This window comes from Cryptomeria japonica, chromosome 11, assembly GCF_030272615.1.
Source record: "Cryptomeria japonica chromosome 11, Sugi_1.0, whole genome shotgun sequence".
Lineage (NCBI taxonomy): Eukaryota > Viridiplantae > Streptophyta > Pinopsida > Cupressales > Cupressaceae > Cryptomeria > Cryptomeria japonica.
The window spans coordinates 666192472-666216486 of NC_081415.1; the positions used below are offsets into that span (position 1 = coordinate 666192472).

At 35.9% G+C, this 24015-nt stretch overlaps 1 protein-coding gene across 1 annotated transcript; it reads left to right on the plus strand.

Annotated features, from left to right (window-relative positions):
- The first annotated feature begins 13102 nt into the window (after positions 1 to 13102).
- On the plus strand, positions 13103 to 14148 carry LOC131078993 (FT-interacting protein 3-like). Its single transcript, XM_058016858.2, has one exon. The coding sequence runs from the start codon at positions 13103 to 13105 to the stop codon at positions 14114 to 14116; it is 1014 nt and encodes a 337-aa protein (XP_057872841.2). The 3' UTR covers positions 14117 to 14148.
- Positions 14149 to 24015: the final 9867 nt, after the last annotated feature.

Below are 24015 nucleotides of genomic sequence, written 5' to 3' on the forward strand. Positions count from 1 at the left end.
GGAATCCATGTTTGCAATTGGCACCAATGAAATGGTGACAATTGTCAACATAAGGTTGGTTGAGAGGAGGTGTAAGAAGCATTAAATGCTTGAGAAGACCTCATGGTTACCCTAGGGGTTAAGGGTTAAGGTTAGGTTAAGGTTATCCATTGGATAAAGCTTTTACCCAAAGGATAAACTCTTGTGCAAAGGTTTAAGGATAGAGAAATGAACATAAAATATTCATTTAGAAACATGGTCATATTTATACGTCTACAATAGTTACAAAGAGACCTTGGGAGGACATAAGCATGGATTTTATACTTGGCTTTCCTAAGACACAAAGAGGAAATGATTCTATATTTATGGTGGTGGATAGATTCTCAAAGATGACACATTTCATACTCTGTAAGAAGACAACAGATGTAGTACATATAGTTGACATATTTTTCAAGGAGGTGGTGAGATTGCATAGATTACCTAAAAGCATAATTTCAAACAGAGACACTAAGTTTGTTGGATATATTTGGAGAACACTTTGGAAGAAGATGAAGATAGATTTGAAGTTCAGTTCTACTTTTCACCCATAGATCGATGGGTAGACAAAAGTACTGAATAGGAGTTTGGGAAATTTGTTGAGATGCTTAGTTGGAGAGAAAACCGAAAGTTGGGATTTGATTCTTGCACAAGAAAAAATTGCCTACAATAATTCAGTGAACAGGAGTACCGGAAGAACACCTTTTGAGATTGTTATCGGAGATCACCCTAGAGGCATATCAAAATTGAGAGACATCGGTAATGAAGATAAAAGGAGTGCAAAAGCAGAAGAATTTGTAGAGCATATGAAGATAGTACATACTCAGGTCAAACAACATTTGGAAGACATGAGCAACAAGTATAAGGAGAAAGTAGATGAAAAGAGGAGAGATAAGGAATTTGAAGTTAGAGATGAAGTGATGGTGTATCTGAGAAAAGAGAGATTTCTAGTTGGAACCTATAACAAGTTGAAGATGAGGAAGTTTGGACCATGTAAGATCTTGAGGAACTTCAGTTCTGGAAATGCATATGAAGTAGAGTTACCAGATAGTTTGGGTATTTCACCTATATTCAACATTGCAGATCTCCATGAGTACCATGAGGCAGAATTCAGTGAGGACAATGTAGCAGACTTGGAGAAGCAGATGCACTGGAGGGAACCAGATCAGATTGAAGACATTTTAGATAGTGGGATTGGGCGCAACACCTAGAGCAACCAATACCAAGAGTATCTTGTAATGTGGAAGGGCAGACCAGTTGAAGATTCATCTTGGATTTCTTAGGCAAAGGTAGACCGTCTTGGTTTTCATCTAACCCCAGCAAACTGAGGGACTCAATTTTTCAACAACCCTGGATGTCTGATGCAGGAGCATCCCTGGTTCATGGCAATCTTGCATCAACCAAAAATATTTTCTTTTCAATTTATTTCTTGTTTTGTAGTTTCAACATTTCTTTCTGTGTTTCTTTGCATTTACTCACCGGATCTTTCAGAACTGGATTTGGTTCATGGACATGTTCATCTACCTTATCCTAAGTCCGCGGGATGCTTGGATCTTTTTCTAGAAAGTTATCGGTTTCAGAATCCGAGACAATTTTCTGGCTTGGAGCACCGGAACTGCTTGGACCTATTTGCTATTGGAGAATCTTGTGGATCATTTTTTGTAGCTTGCAGAGCTTCAATTGGTTGTTTCCAACATTCCTTGGCATGTGGCCGACTTCCCTTGCGTCTGCACTTCATCCTATGGTTTTTTTAGAGGGATTTCTTTGGCGGAGGCCGACCTCTTTGTTTTACATGTTGCATCTTGTTCATTGGCATTTACTTCATCTTGGGCCAACACGAATCATTCTTGATCATATAAATCAATGTAATTTAGCATAGTGAATTAGTTCTGGGATAGGGAAGAATAATCATAAGGTTGGGAGGTCTGGAATTGGTGAGGTCTGGAATTGTCTCATAGCCTTCCTGGAGCTTGTATATTGTATTAGAGCATGTGTGTAATCAGGCCAATGTGTCGAATCTTGTAAGTTCGCCGACATTTTGTAATTGATTTCATGATATAATTTAGTCTTTTATGTATTGCCTTCATCACATTGTGTCGCTTTTGTTGTGTTAACTCTTGTTGTATGGTCCAGACTGTTCTCTTTGGAGACTTACTCCTACCGTGACTACACCACCTTCCCTCCATATCTCCATATCTATCCTTCCCTCCCTCCATCTCTCTTCTCCTCCTATTTTTTCTCTCTACTCTCTCTTTGTTCTCTTGATCACTACCTCTCCCTCCCAACCTCTCTCTCCATCCATATGTTTCTCCTTCCCTCCATCTTTACCTCTCTACCTCTTCCTCTAAGTTGTCTCATTACCCACCTCTCTCTCCCCCTCTATCTTTCCACCCTAGGTCTCTCACCTCTCTCTTCCTAGGCTCTATATCTCTCACCTCTATATCTCTCTCCTCTCTAATTCTTTCCTCTGCACCTCCTTACACATAATCTCTCTTTGTGAACTTATCTCTCTTATTGTTTTCTCTCTCCCTCGCCTATCTACCTCTTCCCTCTCTAGCTCTCTCAATCACTCCCTACCCACCTCTCCCTCTCTTCTTAGCTCTCTCTTTCTTTTCATTCTTCCTTCTCTCCTCTTCTCTCTCCCTCCCCTCTCTAGGTCATCACCTCTCCCTCCCTTTCATAGGATTTAGATAATAGGTTACATAGGATATAAGGTTTAGGGCATAAGGCACATGATTGATGGTACTTAGTTTAGGGTACATAGGGTTGAGGGTATTGGTTGTATTGATACTTCCCTCTATCTCTCCATCTCTCTCTCTCTCTCTCTCTCTCTCTCTCTCTCTCTCTCTCTCTCTCATCTCTAGGTATCTCCCTCCCTTTCCATCTCTCTATATCCACCCCCCTCCCTCCTTACCCTCACATCTATCTCCCTACCGCACTCTCTCTCTCTCTCTCTCTCTCTCTCTCTCTCTCTCTCTCTCTCCCTCTCTCTCTCTCCATTCTTGAGTTCATCACCTCTGCCTCCTAATCTCTCTCTCTACTCTTTAGGTTTCTCCCTTCCTACCTCTCTACCCATCTAATTCTCCATCCTTGTATCATTACCCACCTCTCTCTATCCATCTCTATGTATCTCATTGCTCTCTCTCTCTCTCTCTCTCTCTCTCTCTCTCTCTCTCTCTCTCTCTCTCTCTCTCTCCCAAGGTCTCTCATTAGAGAGGTGAGGGAAGATAGAGAAGAGAATAAGAGATTATATAAAGGGCGAGTGGTAGGGAGGGAGAGAACTAGAGAGGGTACATATAGAGAGATGAGATACCTAGAGGGCAAGAGAGAGGTTAGAGACCTAGATGGGAAGAGAGGGGTCTGATAGATAAAGGGGGATAGAAGAGGAGAGTTGATGACTTAGGAGAGTGAGAGAGACTAGGAGGGATAGAGAGAACAAAGAGAAAGAGAGGGATAAGGAGGGGGGGAGGGAGAGGTATACATGGAGTGAGAGACCTAGAGAGGAGAGAGGTAGACAGGTGAGGGAGAAAGAGAAGAAAATGATATAGAAGTTGAAGAAGAGAGAGAGAGGGGTAAGAAGGTAGATAGAGAGATGGAGAGGGAGGGAGTGAACTAGAGAAGGGTTAGATAGAGATATAAGATACCTAAAGGGGGAGAGAGAGGTGAGAGACCTAGATAGTGAGAGAGTGAGAGAGAGGGTTGAGATAGATGGAGGAGGATAGAGAGAGGTTGGTAATAAGATATGGATGGAGACGTAGAGAGGTGGAGAGGGAAAGAGGGAGAAACCTCAAGAGGGTGTGATAGAAATTTGATGATGTAGATAGTGGAGAGAGAATAAGAATTAGTAGGGAAGGGAGAGAGAGATGGGGATAAGGAGGGAGATGGAGATAGAGAGGGAGAGGGGAAGAAAAGAAGGGAGACACCTAGAAATGGGATGGAGGGATAAGATGAGAGATGAAATAATAAAGAGAGAGAGAGAGGAGTATGAGGGGATTGAGGGAGAAGTAGACATGGAGAGAGTGAAACACCTAGGGAAGGAGGAGATAGAGAGTCGAGGGGAGAGAGAGAAGAGAGGAATAGAGTTAAAAAAATAAATATGAGTAAAGGGGGAGGGAGATAAAGGGGAAGAGAGAGGGAGAGAACTAGAAAGTGAACAAATAGATAGGTGAGAGAACTAGATGGGGAAAGAGAGGTGAGAGACCTAGATGGTAAGAAAGAGGATTGAGATAGATAGAGTGGGATAGAGAGAGCTGGGTAATGAGACATCTATGCAAAGATAGATAGGTGGAGAGGAAGGAAGAGGGAAAGCTAGAGAGGGGGGAGAGAGGTGATGACCTAGATTTAAAGAGAGAGAACAATAGGAAGAGAGAATAATAGAAAGTGGTGGAGTGAGATATATATGGGGGTATGTATCGATGGGGAGATAGAGAGGGAGAGGGGAAGAAAGGGAGGTAGAAGATGAGAGACAAAAGAAAAAATAGATGAGTAGGAGGGGATGGACGGAGAGACAGACATGGAGGGAGTGAGAGGCCTATGGAAGGAGGAGATAAAGAGGTTAGGGGAGAGAGAGAGATAGAAGACGAGGGAGTTCATAAAGGGATAGGGTTAAAGGGGAGGAAGAGAGAGGTAGAGAAGGAGGGAGAGAACTATATAGGGGACATATAGATAGGTGAGAGACCTATATAGTGAGAGAGGAATGAGATATATAGAGGGGGATAAAGAGAGGTCGGTAATGAGACCTATTTGGAGAGGTAGATAGGTGGAGAGGAAGGGAGGGAGAAACCTAGAGAGGTGAGAGAGGATGGGATAGAGAGATGATGACCAAAACAATGGAGATAGAGAATAAGAGAGGAGGAGAGAATGCAAAAGAGTGGGGGAGGGAGGTAGAGAGGGAGAGGGGAAGAAAGAAAGGGAGAGAACTAGAGAGGGGAGGGAGGGAGAAGACAAGAGATAGAAGAACAAAGAGATGAGTAAGAGGGGATGGATGAAGAGGTAGACATGGAGGGAGTGAGAGACCTAGGGAATGAGGAGATAGATAGGTTTGGGGAGAGAGAGAGAGAGAGAGAGAGAGAGAGAGAGAGAGAGAGAGAGAGAGTTCATAAATGGATAGGGGTAAGGGGAGGGAGAGAAAGGTGGAGAGGGAGGGAGAGAACTAGAGGGTGGTGTTGTGACGTTTTCACACATCGCCCCATCACAAATGGGGAACCCTCTTTTCTTAGCTTAGTTGTCATAGAATAGTGTCTTAGTTTAGTGTAGTTTAAAGTGTGTCTCTTAAAATTCAAAAATCCCCAAAAATTAAAAAAAATCAAAAACTCAAAAATCCCCAAATAAGCAGTGCCCCTTGATGCCACTGCTACTTTTAAGCAGTGCCTCTTGACGCCACTGCTTCTTTTAAGCAGTGCCTCTCAGTAGCACTGCTGCTTTTAAGCAGTGCCCCTTGATGTCATTGTTGCTAATAAGCAATGCCTCTCAGTAGCACTGTTGCTAATAAGCAATGCCTTTCAGTAGCTCTGTTGCTTTTAAACAGTGCTTCTTCATGTCACTGTTGCTAATAAGCAATGCCTTTCAGTAGCTCTGTTGCTTTTAAACAGTGCTTCTTCATGTCACTGTTGCTTTTAAGCAATGCTTCTTCATGTCACTGCTACTTTTAAGCAGTGCTTCTTAGTGTCACTACTGCTTTTAAGCAATGCTCATTAATACTGTTACTACTTTTAAGCACTGCTTTTCGAAAGCATTGCACTCTTCGTGCATTGCTCATCATTGCTTTTAGCTATGCAAGTCACTTAAAACAATTTTTAGTATTCAATCAAAAGCAAGTTCAAGTTGTTAAATGAAGGTGGCAGGAGCGCGTAATGCGAATGCTTGAGCAACAATGGCTTGGAAAACTCCCATGATGCAAAGTGTAGAAGACATTCAATTATCACCTTGAAATCGATGAACAAGACACAAAGATAAGAATTTCTCGTGAAAATCAAATAAAGAAGGTCAATATTAATTTGCAAGTTGATAAGTGTTGATCATTTAATAAAGAATGACTTTGAGATGTTCGATTGCACAATGAAAAATAAGTTCGATACATTTTTGCAATTAACTAAGTGATATTAAATGATTGGGGTGATTGAGGAGAGTAAGGGCAATAAATTGACCAGGTATCAAAGGTGGCGAACTTGATGGTTGGCGAATTGAACCTCGCAAAGGTGGCCTTCCACAATGCAAGCGGTGAACTACATTCAATGCTAATATTTTGAGGTCCGAGGGAAATCGCATTATCAAATCAAATTTGCAAGACATTTGGTTTTTCTATGGTCGAACCGCTAATATCATTGCAGGACATTTAGTATGGGATGCTCACATTCGGCGACTTGAACATATAATTTGGAGCCCTTTCACATTGAATATTGAGCTTGACGCCTCTCTAAATTACGTGTAGGGTGGTCATTTGATACGCTATGGAACACGGGTTTGCAACTACCAAGGCTCGCTGACTATGCAATGAGGGTGTGATATGGGCATCATCATCACAGATTCAAACAACTAAGTCGATGCCTTGAAAGCGATGTGGGGATCAACGTCAAATACCTGAGGCGATGTTCTAAGTTGGCAATCCGATGGTGAGCGATTAAGAAGCATTTGATGAAGACGGCCAATTTTGAAGATTGATAAATCTGCACCAATTAAGATCGATAGCTATGCATTTAATATCATATCACCTCGTATTTGCGCAATGATCAAGGTGGCAATTCGAGAGAGACTTCGATTCCATTATCTGCAGTTTTGATTTTAAATGCAACTCATTTTTAAAGGGCGATTGTAAGTTTGAATCGACCAATTCATTTGGTCGATTATGGTTTTTCTCTCTGCACGTGATTTGGCCGAATAAGCTGCGTCATCAAACTCATTTTGAGGATGATATTATCGGCTACATAGGCTGACGATTTCTGCCTACTTGAAACAGCGACCTCATCTTAGACAATCTGTGATCCTAATCGTGGTGTGGCGACTTCATCCCTGATATTGTCATTTTGAAGGAGTTGCCTTGCACCAGAGAATGGGCGATCCAAGTTTGATCATATATGGTGTTTGGTGATTAGGAAGTGTTTGAGTTTTAACTTCAGTGAATCCCCTTTGAAAGCAGGATTTCAGTTCAGAACTACGTCTTGGCGTGCGCAGTCATAACGAACTTATCAAAAGGTGATTTTGGACAAAGAGTGATTCTGGATTTTGATCAATATTCCTACGGCAACTAAGCTCTTGTCAAAGCACAGAGATCGTATCTTGACCAGCATATTACACTCAGCGATATATGTTCAAGGCGGCTTCATGAGTATACAATTCACACTAGATTCGATTTTGACAAGGAGAAGGGTGTCTGATCTCTAAATCAGATTGATTGAGTGCCTCCATTTGGTGACATTTATAACAGCATTACACAAATTCAGGTTGCTTCATAAGGCTGTTTAATTGGCAAAATTGTGAAGGCACATAATGGCTGGATCGCAGCAAGCACTTATCAAGAAGGAAAATATTGCATTACGTCACATCGCAAGCTCATGCAAGGAAGGAATAGGAGTCACTCCAGGTGTGATATGTACATCAAGGCATGAATGAGGATTATGCGTGATGAGTAAATATCAACATCAAGGCAAAGGATAACTCTCGACTTTGAGCACTCAAGGATGGAGAAATTTTCACAATCTTGAATTTGCTTCGGAAATCCAAGAATCATTGTCAGTATAGCCAAATGAAAGCTCATGAATGTAGGTGATCAAGACATGCAATCGTTTCATAAGAGTTAACCAAAGTTAGAAGATTGACATGAACGGAATCGTCGTCACATCAAGCGCTCGCACATGTTGAGCATCAAGAGATATGTTGCATTCAATTGCACACTTGTGATGAGTTACACAATCAATCAAACTAAGGTGGCGCCCAGTCATCATTTAACCAATCCCATTATGTTGTGAAAGGCGTCCAGATTCAATGTATTTAGCTCATCCACATGGACACAAAGTTCAATGTACCTACCCTTATCGTTCATTGGTTGAATTTTCTAAGGAGGACATGTGTCCCCTCAAAAGTAATCATATCATTGATCAAGCATTAAATGCTTTGTAATGGGTTCAACAAACCCTATTTAGGGTTTCTATCTTGTAATCTTGGTCATTGATCTCAAATCGATCCAAGCCACTGAATTGTAAGGAGAGCACTATAAAAGCCCTCACTTCTTCATTTGTAAGGTTAATAGTTAATAGTAAATAGTTAGTAGTTCAATAATAGAGAATAGTGTAGCAGTTAGCAGTTAGATTAGAGTAGATTTGGAGAAGGCAAAGATTGTTGCCAAGACATTGTTGCAAGAAGCATGTAAACTTCATTGAAGATATGGTGAATTTGATATATGTTGACTCAACAATTTGCATGGTCTCTATACTTCTCATTTTAATTTCATGTTATTTAGATGAATGGAAGAACTATGTGTGATCAATAGTGAAATTCGTATGTCCATACTACTAGCATTTTGCTAATTGTAGACTTGCCTTGCATAGTCAATTGGAATCATTCAGCTTAAGCTTAACTTCAATTATTGCTTCTTCATTGATATGCATCAACTTGATGGTGTCTATGCTTGCAGCGATGATCTGAAAATTTTCAGGCTACCCTTAGAAGATCGCACTAGCCTTGTGGAGATGTTCGTTGCATGTTGAAGCAAGACTTAGTTAGAATTTCATCGAAGATCATCCATTGCTCCTACATTCCTAGAGTTAGAATTAGATCTCTCTCAACCCTTATCCTTTTTTCCTTCTTTTTTTTCCAGATCAAGTTAATGTTGCATTACAACATCATTCAAGCATTCAGGTGTTCAACATAAGTCCCCTTGCAGGTACAACAAATTACATCAATACCATTGAAGCTATCTGACAAGTCAAGACCTGACATAAAAGAACCTTGAAGTCATCTCAAGTGATCCTTATGCGAATCTTCAACATTTGAGAGTCTTTGCTCAAGAGAGGATAGAGTATTCAATACTTTATTCTGTGTTCGATAGTGCATCAAAACACCATCAATAGGTGGATAATTAGATAGGTTAGAAACCTAGAGGGGGAGAGAGAGGTGGGTAATAATATAGGGAGGGAGGGGTAGTGAGGTAAATAGGGAGGGAGGGAGAACCGTAGATATGGGGAGAGATAGGATAGAAGGAATAGGAAGTGATCAAGAGAATGGAGAGGGAGGGGAGAAAAATAATAAGAGTGAGAGAGAAGAAGAGAGATGGAGGGAGTCAAGGATAGTAACGGGGTAAGGAAGGAATGAAAGGTAGAGAGGGTGGGATATACCTAGAGAGGGGAGAGAGAAGTGAGAGAGCCAAGAGAGGGAGAGAGATAGGTCTAGAGTTTGGGGAAGATAAAGAGAGTGAGATACCGAGCTAAAGAATGCTAATAGGAGCATGTCGATTACTGAAATTTGACTATCTGGAATTTTATATGTTCCTCTAAAAACTAGAATCTACATTAGAACTCCTATAGAGCTGAAACCACTTTCAATGTGACTTATACTTAAATGTTATATTTCATGTATATATTCTTCTTCGGGGTTGGGTATAGCTTGTGCCTAAATTGGAAAATTTGCACGTTCACAAAACCTTCAATTCAACAATGCAGAACATTTGGTGAGCACCATATTTGGCGCTCACCAAATTGTTTGCATTGGAAAACATCAACCCTTTGGGTTGGATTGTACTTGGGAATCCAACCCTTTTGGATGACCATTTTAGGCCCGAGACATGTTTTTATTAGGAGATTAAAAATTTTCACATATTTTTGGTCATGCTTTCTATCAAGTTTGCACATGTTTCAATGCAACTAAAAAAAACCATAATATCATTAAGCTCTCTCCTATCTATCCAACCATGTAATTTATTTCACATTTTGTTTTTTTTAAGGCTTTCATCTTTAATTTCTTTTGTTAGTGTGTTTGTTTTTGGTAAAAAACCAACATGTTCTATTTTGGGCATAATTTTTTACACATTCATCAAATTTCGAAGAAACTTACATTTTTAGAAACTAGACTCCATTCTACACAACTTTAAAAAAATGATTTTTTTTTTAATTTTTCAATGATTTTAGGGGGGAGCACGCTCAAATTTCTATTTTTCCAGATGTGTTCACTTCAAAAATTAGTTAAAAATCATATACTTGAATTAAAAAATTAGCTGAAAAATCTGGCATAAACTACAAGGTGTTAGCTAATTTGTCGTTGAAGCAATTTTAATTTATTTTTTTAAAAGTAAACATTTTATGGGGGCCACAATAGATGCTATGTTATGTTTTTTACATAAAAACATTACCACTTTTTGTGGCCCCCCTTTTTGAAGCACTTAATCTCCACCAATTTCAAAACAAATTAGTAGTTTATAAAGTAGACTCGAAGCACTCCGACTCTTGTTCTTGTTGCATCTTCAAATTTGGAGTGTAACTATGTTCAATTTGTTGTTGAAGTTCACACTTTGTTAATTTCATAAAAATGTGGCATCTTCAGATCCCCTTTTGCTACCACAACTTGGTGCACATACCCAATATCTCTTATAAATATTAATTTAAGATAAAATGCAAGTATAAAATTAAAAGTTTAGACTTACCACTACATTACCTTGGTAAGATACAAGATCCTTCTCATGTCTAACATGTCACAACTCTCTAGGATATCCTCCAATTTCCATCATCTCATGTGCTACACCAATCATCTGATGGACCTCGTAATCAGATGTGTCAATGGGAGGCTTAGTAGGTTGTCCAAGAGGACATAAGCATGTGTGGTTGCACATAGTGCAAGTTTGTGGCACACAAATATGTGGAGCCGAGGAGGCTATATTGGCACCACCCAATCCACCAAGAGTATCAAGGTCATGTGGTTGAGCGAGTGATGAGGTCCAAGAAACCAAATGGCTAGTCAAAGAATTAATAACCAATATGCTCTATGAGGCTACGTCTATAACATGATATGAATGTGGTACTGAAGGTAGGGGAGCACGAGAAGGAGGGGGAACATATGGGCCTTGTATTACTCAAATTGCCTCTAGTCTATCCTAGGGCATACCTGTACCCACACCCTGGAAATCTCTAATATCAAATAGTTGACATGCAAACCTAAGACAAATTGAATATATAGTTTGTGAAGGAAATATAGAGGGACATTGAGATTGTTGTTGCGTGGTTAATCTAAAACCATCCACCAACAATCCCATAAGTTATCTACTATACCTCAATGTTGGCACCATTTGATAGAATAATATGGTTTTTTCACATCAACGATTTGTCCAGTTCTAGAGTTAACAAATAATCTGGCTAGGGCTTTGCTAATTTCAAGATTCTTGATCTCATCATATGACAACCCATTGACATATTTTTGGCTCATGACCTCTTGCCACAATAGAACGAAAATGTGTTAGCTTGTGAGGGTTTCAACATTAGAAATAATTGATTCTAATGTGGTTGTCATTGATTATAGACGAGGATGACTATGATATAGGTCACAAATGTTCCTCAACTCAATGAATTAAATATTAATCAAATATTGAATTGAGGGAGGGTTTGGTGGTGGAGAGTTTGGAGGTGTAGGGTTTGGATTATCGACTATAATTGTAAGTTACTTGATTGAAGTTCAAAATAAAAATAATAATTTAGAAACTAGATAATTCATATTAAAAAACCTAATTTGTTTAAAAAAACCAAAAAGTAACGGAAAAATGAAAAAAAAAACTTAAAAAAACTAAATGACCTACCTTTGATCAATTTGAAGGTGGATTTTGCTTAGAAAAAAATGATATCGGATAAATCACCTCTGATATTTGATAACTTTGCCCTGGTTTTCAAATTTTTTGAGCCATAGTGGGTGAAAATGACCCATGACAGCTTTGTTTTCTCTTTTTATGGTTTTAGAGAAAACAAATATCCGGTTTTAGATTAGATATATGATCCAATATTGGATATTCATTTGCTAATTTATGCTCCTTTTTAAAATATGTTGACAGTTTTATATATATTAATATATTTATACACACACACACATAGTGAATATAATGGATACCAATTCCATTAAGGTGTTTGTCATGGTTATATGTACTTTCACCCCACCCAAGTAAGAAGTCAACAGGGATTTTGTTGGTTTTAGGTTAATGAAAAACACATTTTTTTTCTTCACATGACCACTTTTTAGCCCCCATGATCTTGCACATACCCAGTGTATTATTAAAATTTATTATTAAAAATTAATTGTTAAAATAAAATATAAACTTATTAAAGAAGCTATTAATAACTTAGAAGTCAAATTAAACTTCATTAGAGGTAAAAAAAACATTTCAATTGCAATCATAATTGCTATATTTAGATAACATAAAATTAAATATCATACTAGTATACATATAATTAAAAGTCATACCTTCTTGAACCCATAAAATAAATAGTAATAAAGTTTCAAACCAAAATAAATAAATATGTGTAACTTTGAAAATAATTATTATCAAGAGAATAATTTACGAAAAGGAAATAAATTAAGGAGGAGAGAATAAATTATAGAAAATAAGATCACAAGTCATATTTTTCTTCAAAACTCCATATTATTTAAAACATTAATAGTGTAGTTTCTTTTTTATTTTAAAATTCTATGTTAATATTCTTCTCAAAACAAGTAATAAATAAATAAATATATTTTAAATAATGTTTGATTATTATTTAAATTAATATTATATCTAAAATAATTATACATTAAATAAAACTAAACTTTGATATATAATGGTTATGTTAAGCATGCAAATGAATAACTAATTTAGGTATTTTAAATACATCTATCTAAAATATGTCAATAGATATCATTTGAAAACGCTTTCAATTAAAAAGAAATCAAGAAGGAAAAAATTCAATTAATATTATTTCTTTTGTAATGATAAAATTGTTCAAAGTTATATTAAAACATTTAGGTCGGCTTAGATGATATCCAAGACATAAATATGATATATATAAGAGATAAAAGGTTAATTATTATTATCATATTGAAGATTGAATTCCTTCAAGTAACTTATTACTTTCAGGTATCTCCAATGGCAACTAGCACCTATGATTTAGTTGATCGAAAGCATTTCTTGTATGCCAGGATCATCAAGGCTAGAGACCTTCCTGCAAAGGAGATAACTAGTGGAAGCTGTGACCCTTATATTGAGGTGAAGCTTGGGAATTACAGAAAAACTACTAAACGCTTTGAGAAGAATTCTAACCCTGAGTGGAATCAGGTGTTTGCATTCTCAAAGGAGAGGCTGCAGTCTAGTCTGGAGGTGGTTGTGAAAGATAAAAGCTTTACTAAGGATGATTTTATTGGGAGAGTTATCTTTGATTTGAACAAAGTGCCCACAAGGGTGGCGCCCGATAGCCCCCTGGTGCCTCAGTGGTACAGGTTGGAGGACAAGAATGGAGAATCGAAAGTGAAAGGTGAGTTGATGTTGTCTGTGTGGATGGGTACACAGGCAGATGAGGCATTTCCAGAAGCATGGCATTCTTATGCAGCTACAGAGCACAGTGATGTGTTGGCCAAAATAATGTCAGTACTGTCTGAACTTGTATCTATAGGCCAATGGTTTGATGATATACGCAATTGGAAGAATCCTATTGCTACTGTTTTGGTGCATATCTTGTTCCTCATTCTTGTCCGGTACCCAAACTTGATATTGACATCAATTTTCTTGTGCATGTTCCTGACAGGCATTTGGCATTATCGATTTAGGCCTCAGAATCCACCCCATATCGTTAGTCCAGATGAAGTGGATGAAGGATTTGATACATTTCCCGGTTGCATGAAGGCTGAAATTGTGAGGATGCGCCATGAGAGGTTGAGAATTGTTGCAGGTAGGATACAAACTGTATTTGGAGATTTGGTCACTCAAGGATTAAGGTTGCAGTCCCTCTTGAGTTGGATAGATCCTCATGCTACAACTATATTTATCACCTATTGCTTGCTGGCTTCTGTACTTACCTATGTTATCCCTTTCCAAGTGGTGGCAGTGCTTGTTGGTGTGTATTTGCTGAGGCATCCAAGATTTCGTAACAAGCTTTCCTTCTGATAATAGATCATTGAGTATGATATAAAATATTATAGAATCAAAAATCACACACAGTAAGCATAAACTGTACTGAGGTTGAGCTTGATTTGCATCTTGTAGGATTGCTAGTATTTGTTTCTGCAATATTATGATATAGATGCATTACAATGAACATGATAGTATGATAAGTATTTGTAATTGCAGCTATTTTTGAATCTCTTTTCTTTATGTACAGTGTTGGGAATTTATGAAGTCTTCTTATATGTATGGCTTTGGGTATTATTTTCTGAAAATTTATGTACAGTGTTAAAAACTTATGATGTCTTTTTATATGTATGGTTTTGGTGAATTTGCAATGCATATTATTTTTGGATTGTTTCCAATAATAATCCATACTATTTTCAAAGGATATATACAACTGAAAGTTATTTAGTTGTATGGTAACATTGGCAGCATCTTTGATTAGTTAGCATTATGTTCTCACAGTCTTCGAGTACTTGTATTTGCAAACGATTTATACAACTCAAAGTTATTTAGTTGTATGGTAGTATTGGCAGCATCTTTGATTAGTTAGCATTATGGTCTCACGGTCCATTGAAAACAAATTTCTTTGTGTTGAAGGTTTCTACATCATTGTTTCAGATATTACACTCCATGAACCATTATTAACATGTTTTACTATGATAGAATAGCAAATGTACTTTGGAATTTTTGACACTGTGATGTGCCTTCTGAATTTTCAACAAAGCTCTTCCTTGACATCGGTGCTCCATTTTACCCAATTGACATCCACTCAGATTATATTGATCAAACTAAAAATTACTCCACTCAGATTATATTGATCAAACTAAAAATTACTCCATTTTCATAACATTGTTACTGTTTCATCTATGATCTCCTTCAAAAGCATGATAATTTATATTTTACCAGAAGATGCATTTGTGTGCCTATTGAAAATTATTTGACCCAGAAAAACAAGCTAATTGAAAATTATTTATTTAACAATAATTTTGTACTTGAATTTGGGTTTGTAGATCCATGTTTTCTTCTACACATATCTCTCATTGAGAAGATTGGGGTTATTTTTTTTCTATTTAAGGATGTTTATTGAAAAGTTAAAATTTATTTTGTTTTAATGTTTATTGAAAAGTTGAAATTTTGTTTTAATGTTGAATTGGAAGGATTGAGTCTAATTTGATTTGGATTGAGTTTAATTTGGTTTGGATGATTGGGTTAGGTTTCTTTTTATAAACTTCTTTAACATATATTGTCATAATAATAATGCTTTTGGAATATATTGTAATAATGCTTATATATGTATGTCTTGTTTATTTAGATAAATAATTTGAGATTATAACAAACAAGAAAAAAATAATATTAAAAAAAAGGTGAGAAAAATAGCTCTAATAATTAGTATTCAAACTGATCCTAATGGTTTACCTTCTAGCATTAAAAAGGAAGAGAAATAACATTTTGAAGTGCTTTAAAATGTTTGTAGGAAGTTGGTTTGTGTTGGGAATGTGTATGTTCAAATATGATCATTTGCTTTATTAAAAAAACATGAGAGGAAGAAAGGGAAAACATAGGTTTTATTCCTAGAGGGAGAGGGAAATATATGTGGAAATTTAAATATAAATAATGTTACTTTTCTTTATAATTGAAGATGGAGTGATCTAGAAGAATGATTTGAAAATTGTAATGCTTTGGAATTTGGAATAGTAAATCTCATATTGGCATTTGCATTGGAATAAATAATTTCTATAGACTTTGTATATAGATGAGTTTGAGGATTAGGGATAAGTATGATACTTCATATCTATCTTGTATTAATGAATTTGCATTGCTTTATCTTTGGACTCTTGTATTTTACTTTGCTTAATTTTCTTTAACTTCTACAAGTTTTAATATTTGAGGATTGATGATATTTATAAATTATTTGGAGGGTTGGTATTGTGTCATTAGCGAACATATTCTACAAGTCAATTTTTAAAAATATATATAATAATAATAAACAACTCTTTTTAATCATGCTTATATTTTTAGGAATGCTCATGTAGATTTAAAAAGCTAAAATGTTCCTTGCTTAAATGTAAATGATAATGTTTATAATTACAAGAGAAGATGGGATCTTTAGAATAAATGCAAATTAATGTCTTTCCACATAGGGGCATAATAACATACCATTTAAGTTTTGTTTAGTTGACCTTAGGTGGGTATGGTAAAGACAAGGATCAACTAAATTCAATTTTAAATTTTTTAACTTGGGAGAAGACATTACAAGTTTTTACAAAGACTACTTGTGTATTTAATTGATATGGAGAGCATATATAGAAGGCAAAGTTATACAATGATGTCCATCTTACATATGGATCTCGATGACATGCTTGGATGTTTGAATATTTACTTCAAATGCATGCTTGTGAGTTACACACGTTGAAGTGGATGATCATTATAGGATTCACATACACCTCAATGTAGGGGAAAAGTCTCATGGAGGAATTTGCATACCAAGGCTCTCTCTCTCTCTCTCTCTCTCTCTCTCTCTCTCTCTCTCTCTCTCTCTCTCTCTCTCTCTCTCTCTCTCTCTCTCTCTCTCTCTCTCTCTCTCTCTCTCTCTCTCTCTCGTATGTCCTTTGCATGGATACTACTCCTCTAGAATCTCTCCTATGTTTTCCCTTCTTTAATGCAAATAAAATGTTATGTGTAGCTAACCATCTAAGCTTTGATCTCTTCTTTTGTCTTTTCAATTTTAGCCATGCGACCTAGGATGGTGCATTCTACTTGAAAAATTCTACCACCTTTGAGAAGTCTTCAATGAATGGATCATATATTCATTGCCTCTTTTCAAATGTGGAGCTCATCCTTAGTATTAACCCTAAAGTGCTCCTTTCTAGTGTTTTTCTTTCTTCCACCTTTTCTTCACCTTGCTTCAATATTCTTATTTCCTATTGGCTTTGTTTTTTGCAACAACAAAAGGTTCCCCTTGTTCAATTATTGTAGTTGGGACATTGTGGGGATTCTTTTATCATGGGTGCAAGTCATTAATTGGGTATGGCTACCTCTACCATCTCTATATTTTGTTTAAAAAACACCATTTTTTCTAGCTTACATTGAAGCATCTTTTGGAATTGACCAACTAATTCTATGTATAGACTACTTGGAGATCTTATCCTTGTTATATGAAGGGTCTAGGGCCTTCCCATCTTCAATTATGCTCTTTGAGGCCGTTTCAATGTTGTACCATTTTACTAGAAACCTTGTGTTCATCTAGGAAGTCTTCCCAAGTTGAAGCATGTGTAAAGGAGGAGCCAATCAATGACCCAATCTTACTAATATAATCAAATCTATCCCTTATTTCATATAAATCCATTTTCAAGTTCTCCATTTCCTATTTAGTTGTCTTTGCATGTTGAATGTTAGAAGAATAATACACCCCTACCTTGATGGGGAATATAATCTTGGCCTAAAGTTTATAGGAAATTATTTTTTTGATCTCTACAACTTGTCTATAGATCTCTAGCAAAATGATCTTATTACTAGGGTACCTTAGTAATTAATATGGTGCTTTGTATAAACTTATAGCCCTTATTTATGAGAAGGTCTTGAACTAGATGAATCAATTCCCTAGATTATCCGACTCTTGTGTTTCCTCCAAAGATAACATCTTTGCATAATAATTTTCTAGGCATTTGATGATGCATATACATATGCATCATGGACCTTGTTTGAGTGCCTTCAACTTTCCTTCAACCTTAGTTGGGGATAATGATCACACATTTGATTTGGTATCTCCTAGCTATAGGTTTTTTGTTGTTTTTCAGCCTTTGTGCTGAATGTTTCATATTGTTCCTCATTGTTAATTGAATTTCTCTAATGTTCCCTTCTTGATCTTTGTATTCTAGTTTATAGCTCCAATAAAAAATGTTTAACCATAATACTAATAATAATAAAAATGATTTCTAAAAGTAAGCTCAAACCATCTATCAAGTGAGACAATATATCAAGAATCATTAAACCATACAAAATTTTAAATTTATCGAAAGATCAAGAAAATGTTACCAATAAAACATCTATGATGCCTTCTTATCTTTGCACATGTGTAAAGACTTCAATATATGGTAAACCTGAAGGTTTAATATTTTTATATAGTATGTTTATGTTGTCTAAAAAACAAGTTAGCTGATATATTAATCACGTATTGGAATTTTGTCATAGATTTTCTATGAAATAATAATTAATCTACTATAAAGTATTCATACCGATATTGTCAAAGACCATCCTATAAACTCGTTGTATGTTCCAAATTAAATATGAAACATGGATCTACGTTGAGTGTGGGGAGTTTGTCTCTTCAGAGACATCTGATAAAATTGGAATGATACAGAGTGTGAGGAGTTCAGAAGAAATCACATTTTATGCATATTAGACTAAATATTAGAAGCAACATCATGTAACATGCAATAGAATCATCCATCCACAAAATTCAAGTTGATGTCCACAATTATGTTTGCATACCATTTATATTTTCCATAGTTACCAGTGGGGGACGTGTACTGGTATGGCAGATGGGTATGGGTACCGATATGTCATTTAAAAAAAAAATTCTTAGAATTCTCTTTCATTATCATTTTTATCATTTTTAAGTATGATTGGATAAACTCAAATTAGTATATAAAGTAAATATTTTTTCTAAAAAGTGATTTCATTTTTGGAGTTATATCAAGCTTAACATACTTTCTTATTACAGAACCATATTTCTTTCTTTTACCCCTCTAAATGATTACCTAATCTTTACATATTAGAATTTAGTTACTAGTTCAAAGATTCCAAAACATATAAACTATGCTTTTCAATAATTTTGATTCTTAAGATTCTCCTTTATCATCATTTTTAAATATGGCTCAATAAACTCAATATACACTTTGAAAATCAACATATAATGTAAATATTTTTTCTCAGAAATGACTTCATTTTTGGAGCTATGTCAAGCTTAACATACTTTCTTATTACAAAATCATTTCTTTCTTTTACTAGCCTCTAAATCATTACATAATCTTTTCTTATTAGAATTTTGTTACTAATTCAAAGATCCCAAAACATATAATTTCTCACTATGCATTTCAACTAATTTTGATTCTTAGAATTCTCGTTTATCATCATTTTTTAATATAGCTCAATAAACTCAATATACACTTTGAAAATCAGCATATAACACAAATATTTTTTTTGTCAGAAATGACTTTTGGAGTTATGTCAAACTTAACATACTTTCTTTCTTTTACTCCTCTTTCTTATTAGAATTTTGTTATTAGTTCAAAGATCCCCAAAACATTTAATTTCTCATTATGCATTTCAATTCATTTTGATTCTTGGAATTCTCCTTTATTTTTGTTTTTAAATATGACTCAATAAACTCAATATACACATTGAAAATCAGCATATAAATCAAATGTTTTTTCTTAAAAATGACTTCATTTTTGAAATTATGTCAAGCTTAAAAGAACCATAATACTTTTTTTTTAACTTTAATAACATAAAGATAATGTGTACGAAGGATTACACATCACAGCTCCACAAAATTTCCTGAACAATAAAGGATCATAACTGTTAATTCATCTGAGGTCCATGCATACAATACAAAGTACAAAGTACAAAGATGATGGAAAGGGGCCACATTACAGTGAATTTTGTAAGATGGCAAGTGAAGGCATGTGAAATTTGTTTCTAAGTTGCCAGCTGCTGTATTTGTTTGGAATCAGTAGTGTACCTGGCAGGATATTCATCAGTTGTACCTCTCCCTTCACATTTAATGCAGCGACCTGAGCATCCTCAATCCTTACAAATCTCCTTTTGGAAACATGGTCTGGCAATTTCAAATTGTAATTTATAAAACACTTGGGACTCTCAAGGACATGTAATGGCTGACTCATTACCACTTGCCTATCACATACTAAATTGGACTCCTTATATGATGCTAAAATTGGACATACTATTAACTATATATATAACAATAATAATGGCAATTATTCTGAGCATATTAGTTTGTAACTCGCCAAACTCGTTAGTCTGCTGGGCGGCCAAGGCGAGTCCTAGTGAGTCTTGTCATGTACTTGGCCGAGTCTCAGTCAAAAACTCACCTAGTCCCAGGCACCTAGTCTCAGGCTTGGACTTGCAATTCTTAAGCTCGGACTCATAGTTTTCTGCTAGTTGCACCCAAAAAAAATCATTTTTCATTCTTTTCTGTCCATTTCATCGAACCAAATTTGAAAAATAAGAGGAAATGCTGTCTTCCATTTCCCCTCATCCCTTATTTTCTACGAACGCTTGTCTTATTTTTTTAACACCATGAGGCTGGGATGGTAACAGCAAACTTTTGGTACTATGATTATTTACCCTTCAATGTGGTGAACCGTCCATATTGGAATTGATAGTTGCAGATAAGGGCTTTAAGACTCCAACAATTGCAGAATTGACTGGGATATTGCTAGAGGAAGCCATAAAAAATATACAGCTTGTGATTGATGATCAAAAGAAAATATGACGGAAAAATGGCTACATCATTTTATTAGACTCAATCGAAAACTTGCCTAGTCTCAGGCTTAATATGACGGAAAAATGGCTACAACATTTTATTAGACTCAATCAAAAACTTGCCTAGTCTCAGGCTTGGACATGCGAATCCTAAGCTTAGACTTATGGTTTGAGCTAGTGGTGCCCAGCCATGTTTTTAATTAAAAAAAACTTTATCTTTTATTCATTTTTCTCTCTTTTCCACCCATTTTGCCCAACCAAAGAGTGAACTAGCAAGGAAATGAGTGGAGAAGACAAGTTTTTGGGATTGAAAGCTAATCCAATAATCAAGCATTTAATTATATTTTCTTTTTCTTTTTGTTTCATTTGAAAAATAAGGGAAAATGGTATCAAAATTTCTTCCGTTTCCCCTCATTCCTTATTTCCTAACACTTTTAACTTCTTTTTGTTGACATTTTTTTAATGTTTGAATTATGGCAAATTGATAGCCAAATTAGGCTTTTAAGTCTAAATGCATTAAATTTTTTTTGTGTAATTATAAAACTTTTTATTGAGTCCATGCCAATTTTTTTGTCAAGCTAAGTATTGAGTCTGAGTCAAAATTTTACACTGTTGAGTCAAGCCTGAGTCCGAGGTCTAAAACTATGATTCTAAGTATCAAATCAACATCAGATTGCATCAAGGACAGTGCAATCAGTCCCTTGCCCCACTATTCCATCACTTGCCCTAATTCAAGATTTCCTACTTCAATATTGAGATTATTCCCCAAAACAATGTTGGCATTTCACAATGATTAATGAGAGTCTATAAAGCAATCTATCTCACTGTTACATATATCTCTTTACAATCGTTCTTTCCTTTTTCTATATCTAGTGTTGAAGGTTTCTCAAGGGTTTCCAGTGGCATGTGCTAAAGTCCATAACTAAACCCTTGAAGCTCTTGACCATGCTGGAGGTATGAGGTATTCCCCTGATGAGAAAGGACGAGCAACACAAGACTATACTGTACATCCTTTTCATACATGTTTTCACCTTTTTAATAAAGTGATAATACAATGTTTTCACTTTTTTGGGGGAGAGATAGGGCAGTATTTACCTTTTTGTTTCCTTCTGCACATATCTTTGTTTTTTAGACAGGTCGTTAGCATTTATGGCATCTTCTTCCTCATCTTACCGGGCTTTCCCTGAAATCAAACCTGCTGGCATAAGGAGAACAGCAGAAGCATCTTCACTAATGTTCATTGTATTCATCAACCACAGAAGAAACTCTGGCTGTTCAGCTTTACAATTTCCTAAAGCAGTTAGGAATAAAGGATGTTTTTTGATTTATAGGAGAAGGAAGTTTCTTTTCCTTCTACATATGAAATCACCATCCATTCTGCTCCAGCTCTCATGGCTATCTTCTTGGAAAGATATGTAGAATCAGCCTGGTGTTTGGTGGAACTGCTTCTCATGTTACAAAGTAGAGAGCTAAGATAATTCTAGTGTTCTACTGTTTTACGCAGTGAAGCCTTGTCATCTTCACTACATAGAAAAGGGCATGTATGTTGATGCATTGACTAGGCATAGTTGGCTTAGTATAACACTTATACATACATAATACTCCTAAGACTCCCATTTAATGTTTATTTCATTTGCACCAATCATTTCTATTATAATCCCTCCTGGGTGATTTGGTAAATACGCTTGTTACTTAATTTTTTTTGTTGATTAAATAAATCGCATGAAAGCTCTATCTTAAATTTATGTTATTGTAATGCTAAAACATATCGTTATGCTTAGCTCATACAAACATAGTACAAGATTGGATTCTTTTTCTCAACTTAATAGAAGTTTGATGATCACATCTCAATAGGATTGATGAAAGGAAGTAGGTAGTAGAAATACTTCCTATGCTAATCAATAAGAGGAGAAATGCATAGAAAATATGATCAAATAGTTTACGAAAGAAACATAAATAAAAAAAATATTCACTAGATAACACAATGTTAACCTTGAAAAAAGCTTTTCAAGAAAGGATTCAGCTTCCAAATCTCAAACTAGTGTATTAATACTAACAAGAAGAGTTAGACTCAAGCCTTCACAAAATAAAGACTAATACAATTCTAGAAAAAATTCAATAACACGGCCACCTATAAAATCGTGTCATATTACATCTCTATGCCAAGCACCAATATACATAGAAGAAAACCATGAATGGTAACACACAGACCATGGGCAAAAACTGTGACCCAAATATAGTATTGTTGTGACCTTTTCACACATCGCCCCATTGCTAACGGGGACCCCCTCTTTGCTGGCTTTCTGTGTTGTTAGGTTAGGGTTTTGGTTGTTTAGTGGGCAATTTTGTGTTTCTCATGCCCGACTCTCAAGAGTTTTGATCATGCCTAGTGCCATCTAGGGTTTTTGAAGTTATAGGATCAAGTTGCAAACGTTGATATTTTAATGATCCTAAGTTTTGCTAAGTGTAGACCTATTGAGCGTTAACGTGTTTTTAAACATGCGCATCAGTGATTTTAAAGTGCCAAGGTATTCAGAGACCTTTTGGAGTTGTTTTCTCACTCCCAAGGTATAATTTAAATTGATTTCGCACTTTATTCCAATATTTTCTTAGCGTTTCGCTCATATTTTTGAAAAATTAGCTTAAGTCCAATTTAAATTTTATGTTTCTAAGTGATTTTGAGTGGTTAAAATGATAAAATCCTAAGGGAAATTCATATTCCAAGAGTCAAATTCCATGCTAGAGATGATTTTCCCCTCACATTCCTGATTGTCCAACCCATTCCCCCACTCAAAATCCACACTACACATGGGTTTCCCCTGAAATCTATACTGGCTACTATTTTCCCCCACTGTTTATCCATACCTGGGTCAAATTTCCCCTAGAAGTGCTAAAATTTGGCTAAGTGTCAGGATTTATCTAGACTGCCATCGATTTTCCACCTGGAGTGCGGACTGGAGTGCAAGGATGATTCCATGCCTGGGTCGATTTTCCACCAGGATTTTTGTGACAACTAAGTGAGGATTTTTGTCTAGATTTTCATCTAGACAGAGGTCGATTTTCCCCCGAGAGCATTAAGTAAGGATTTTTGTCCAGATTTTCATCCAGACAGGGATTGATTTTCCACTGGGAATATTTTGAAGAGTTTTGAGTTTGGATTTTCATCTAGATTGAGGTTGAAATTCCACCAGGGAGGTTTTTTCCAAGTCAAGTGAGTTTTGAGTGTGGATTTTTGTCCAGACTAATATTGATTTTCCCTTGGGGGTGATTTTTTGCAAATAGAGTGGTTTTTTGTCTGGATTTTTGTCCAAACTCATATCGATTTTCCCCTAGGAGGTTTTTGTGTGCATTTTGATGAAGTTATGCATGGATTTTTGTCCAAGCATAGG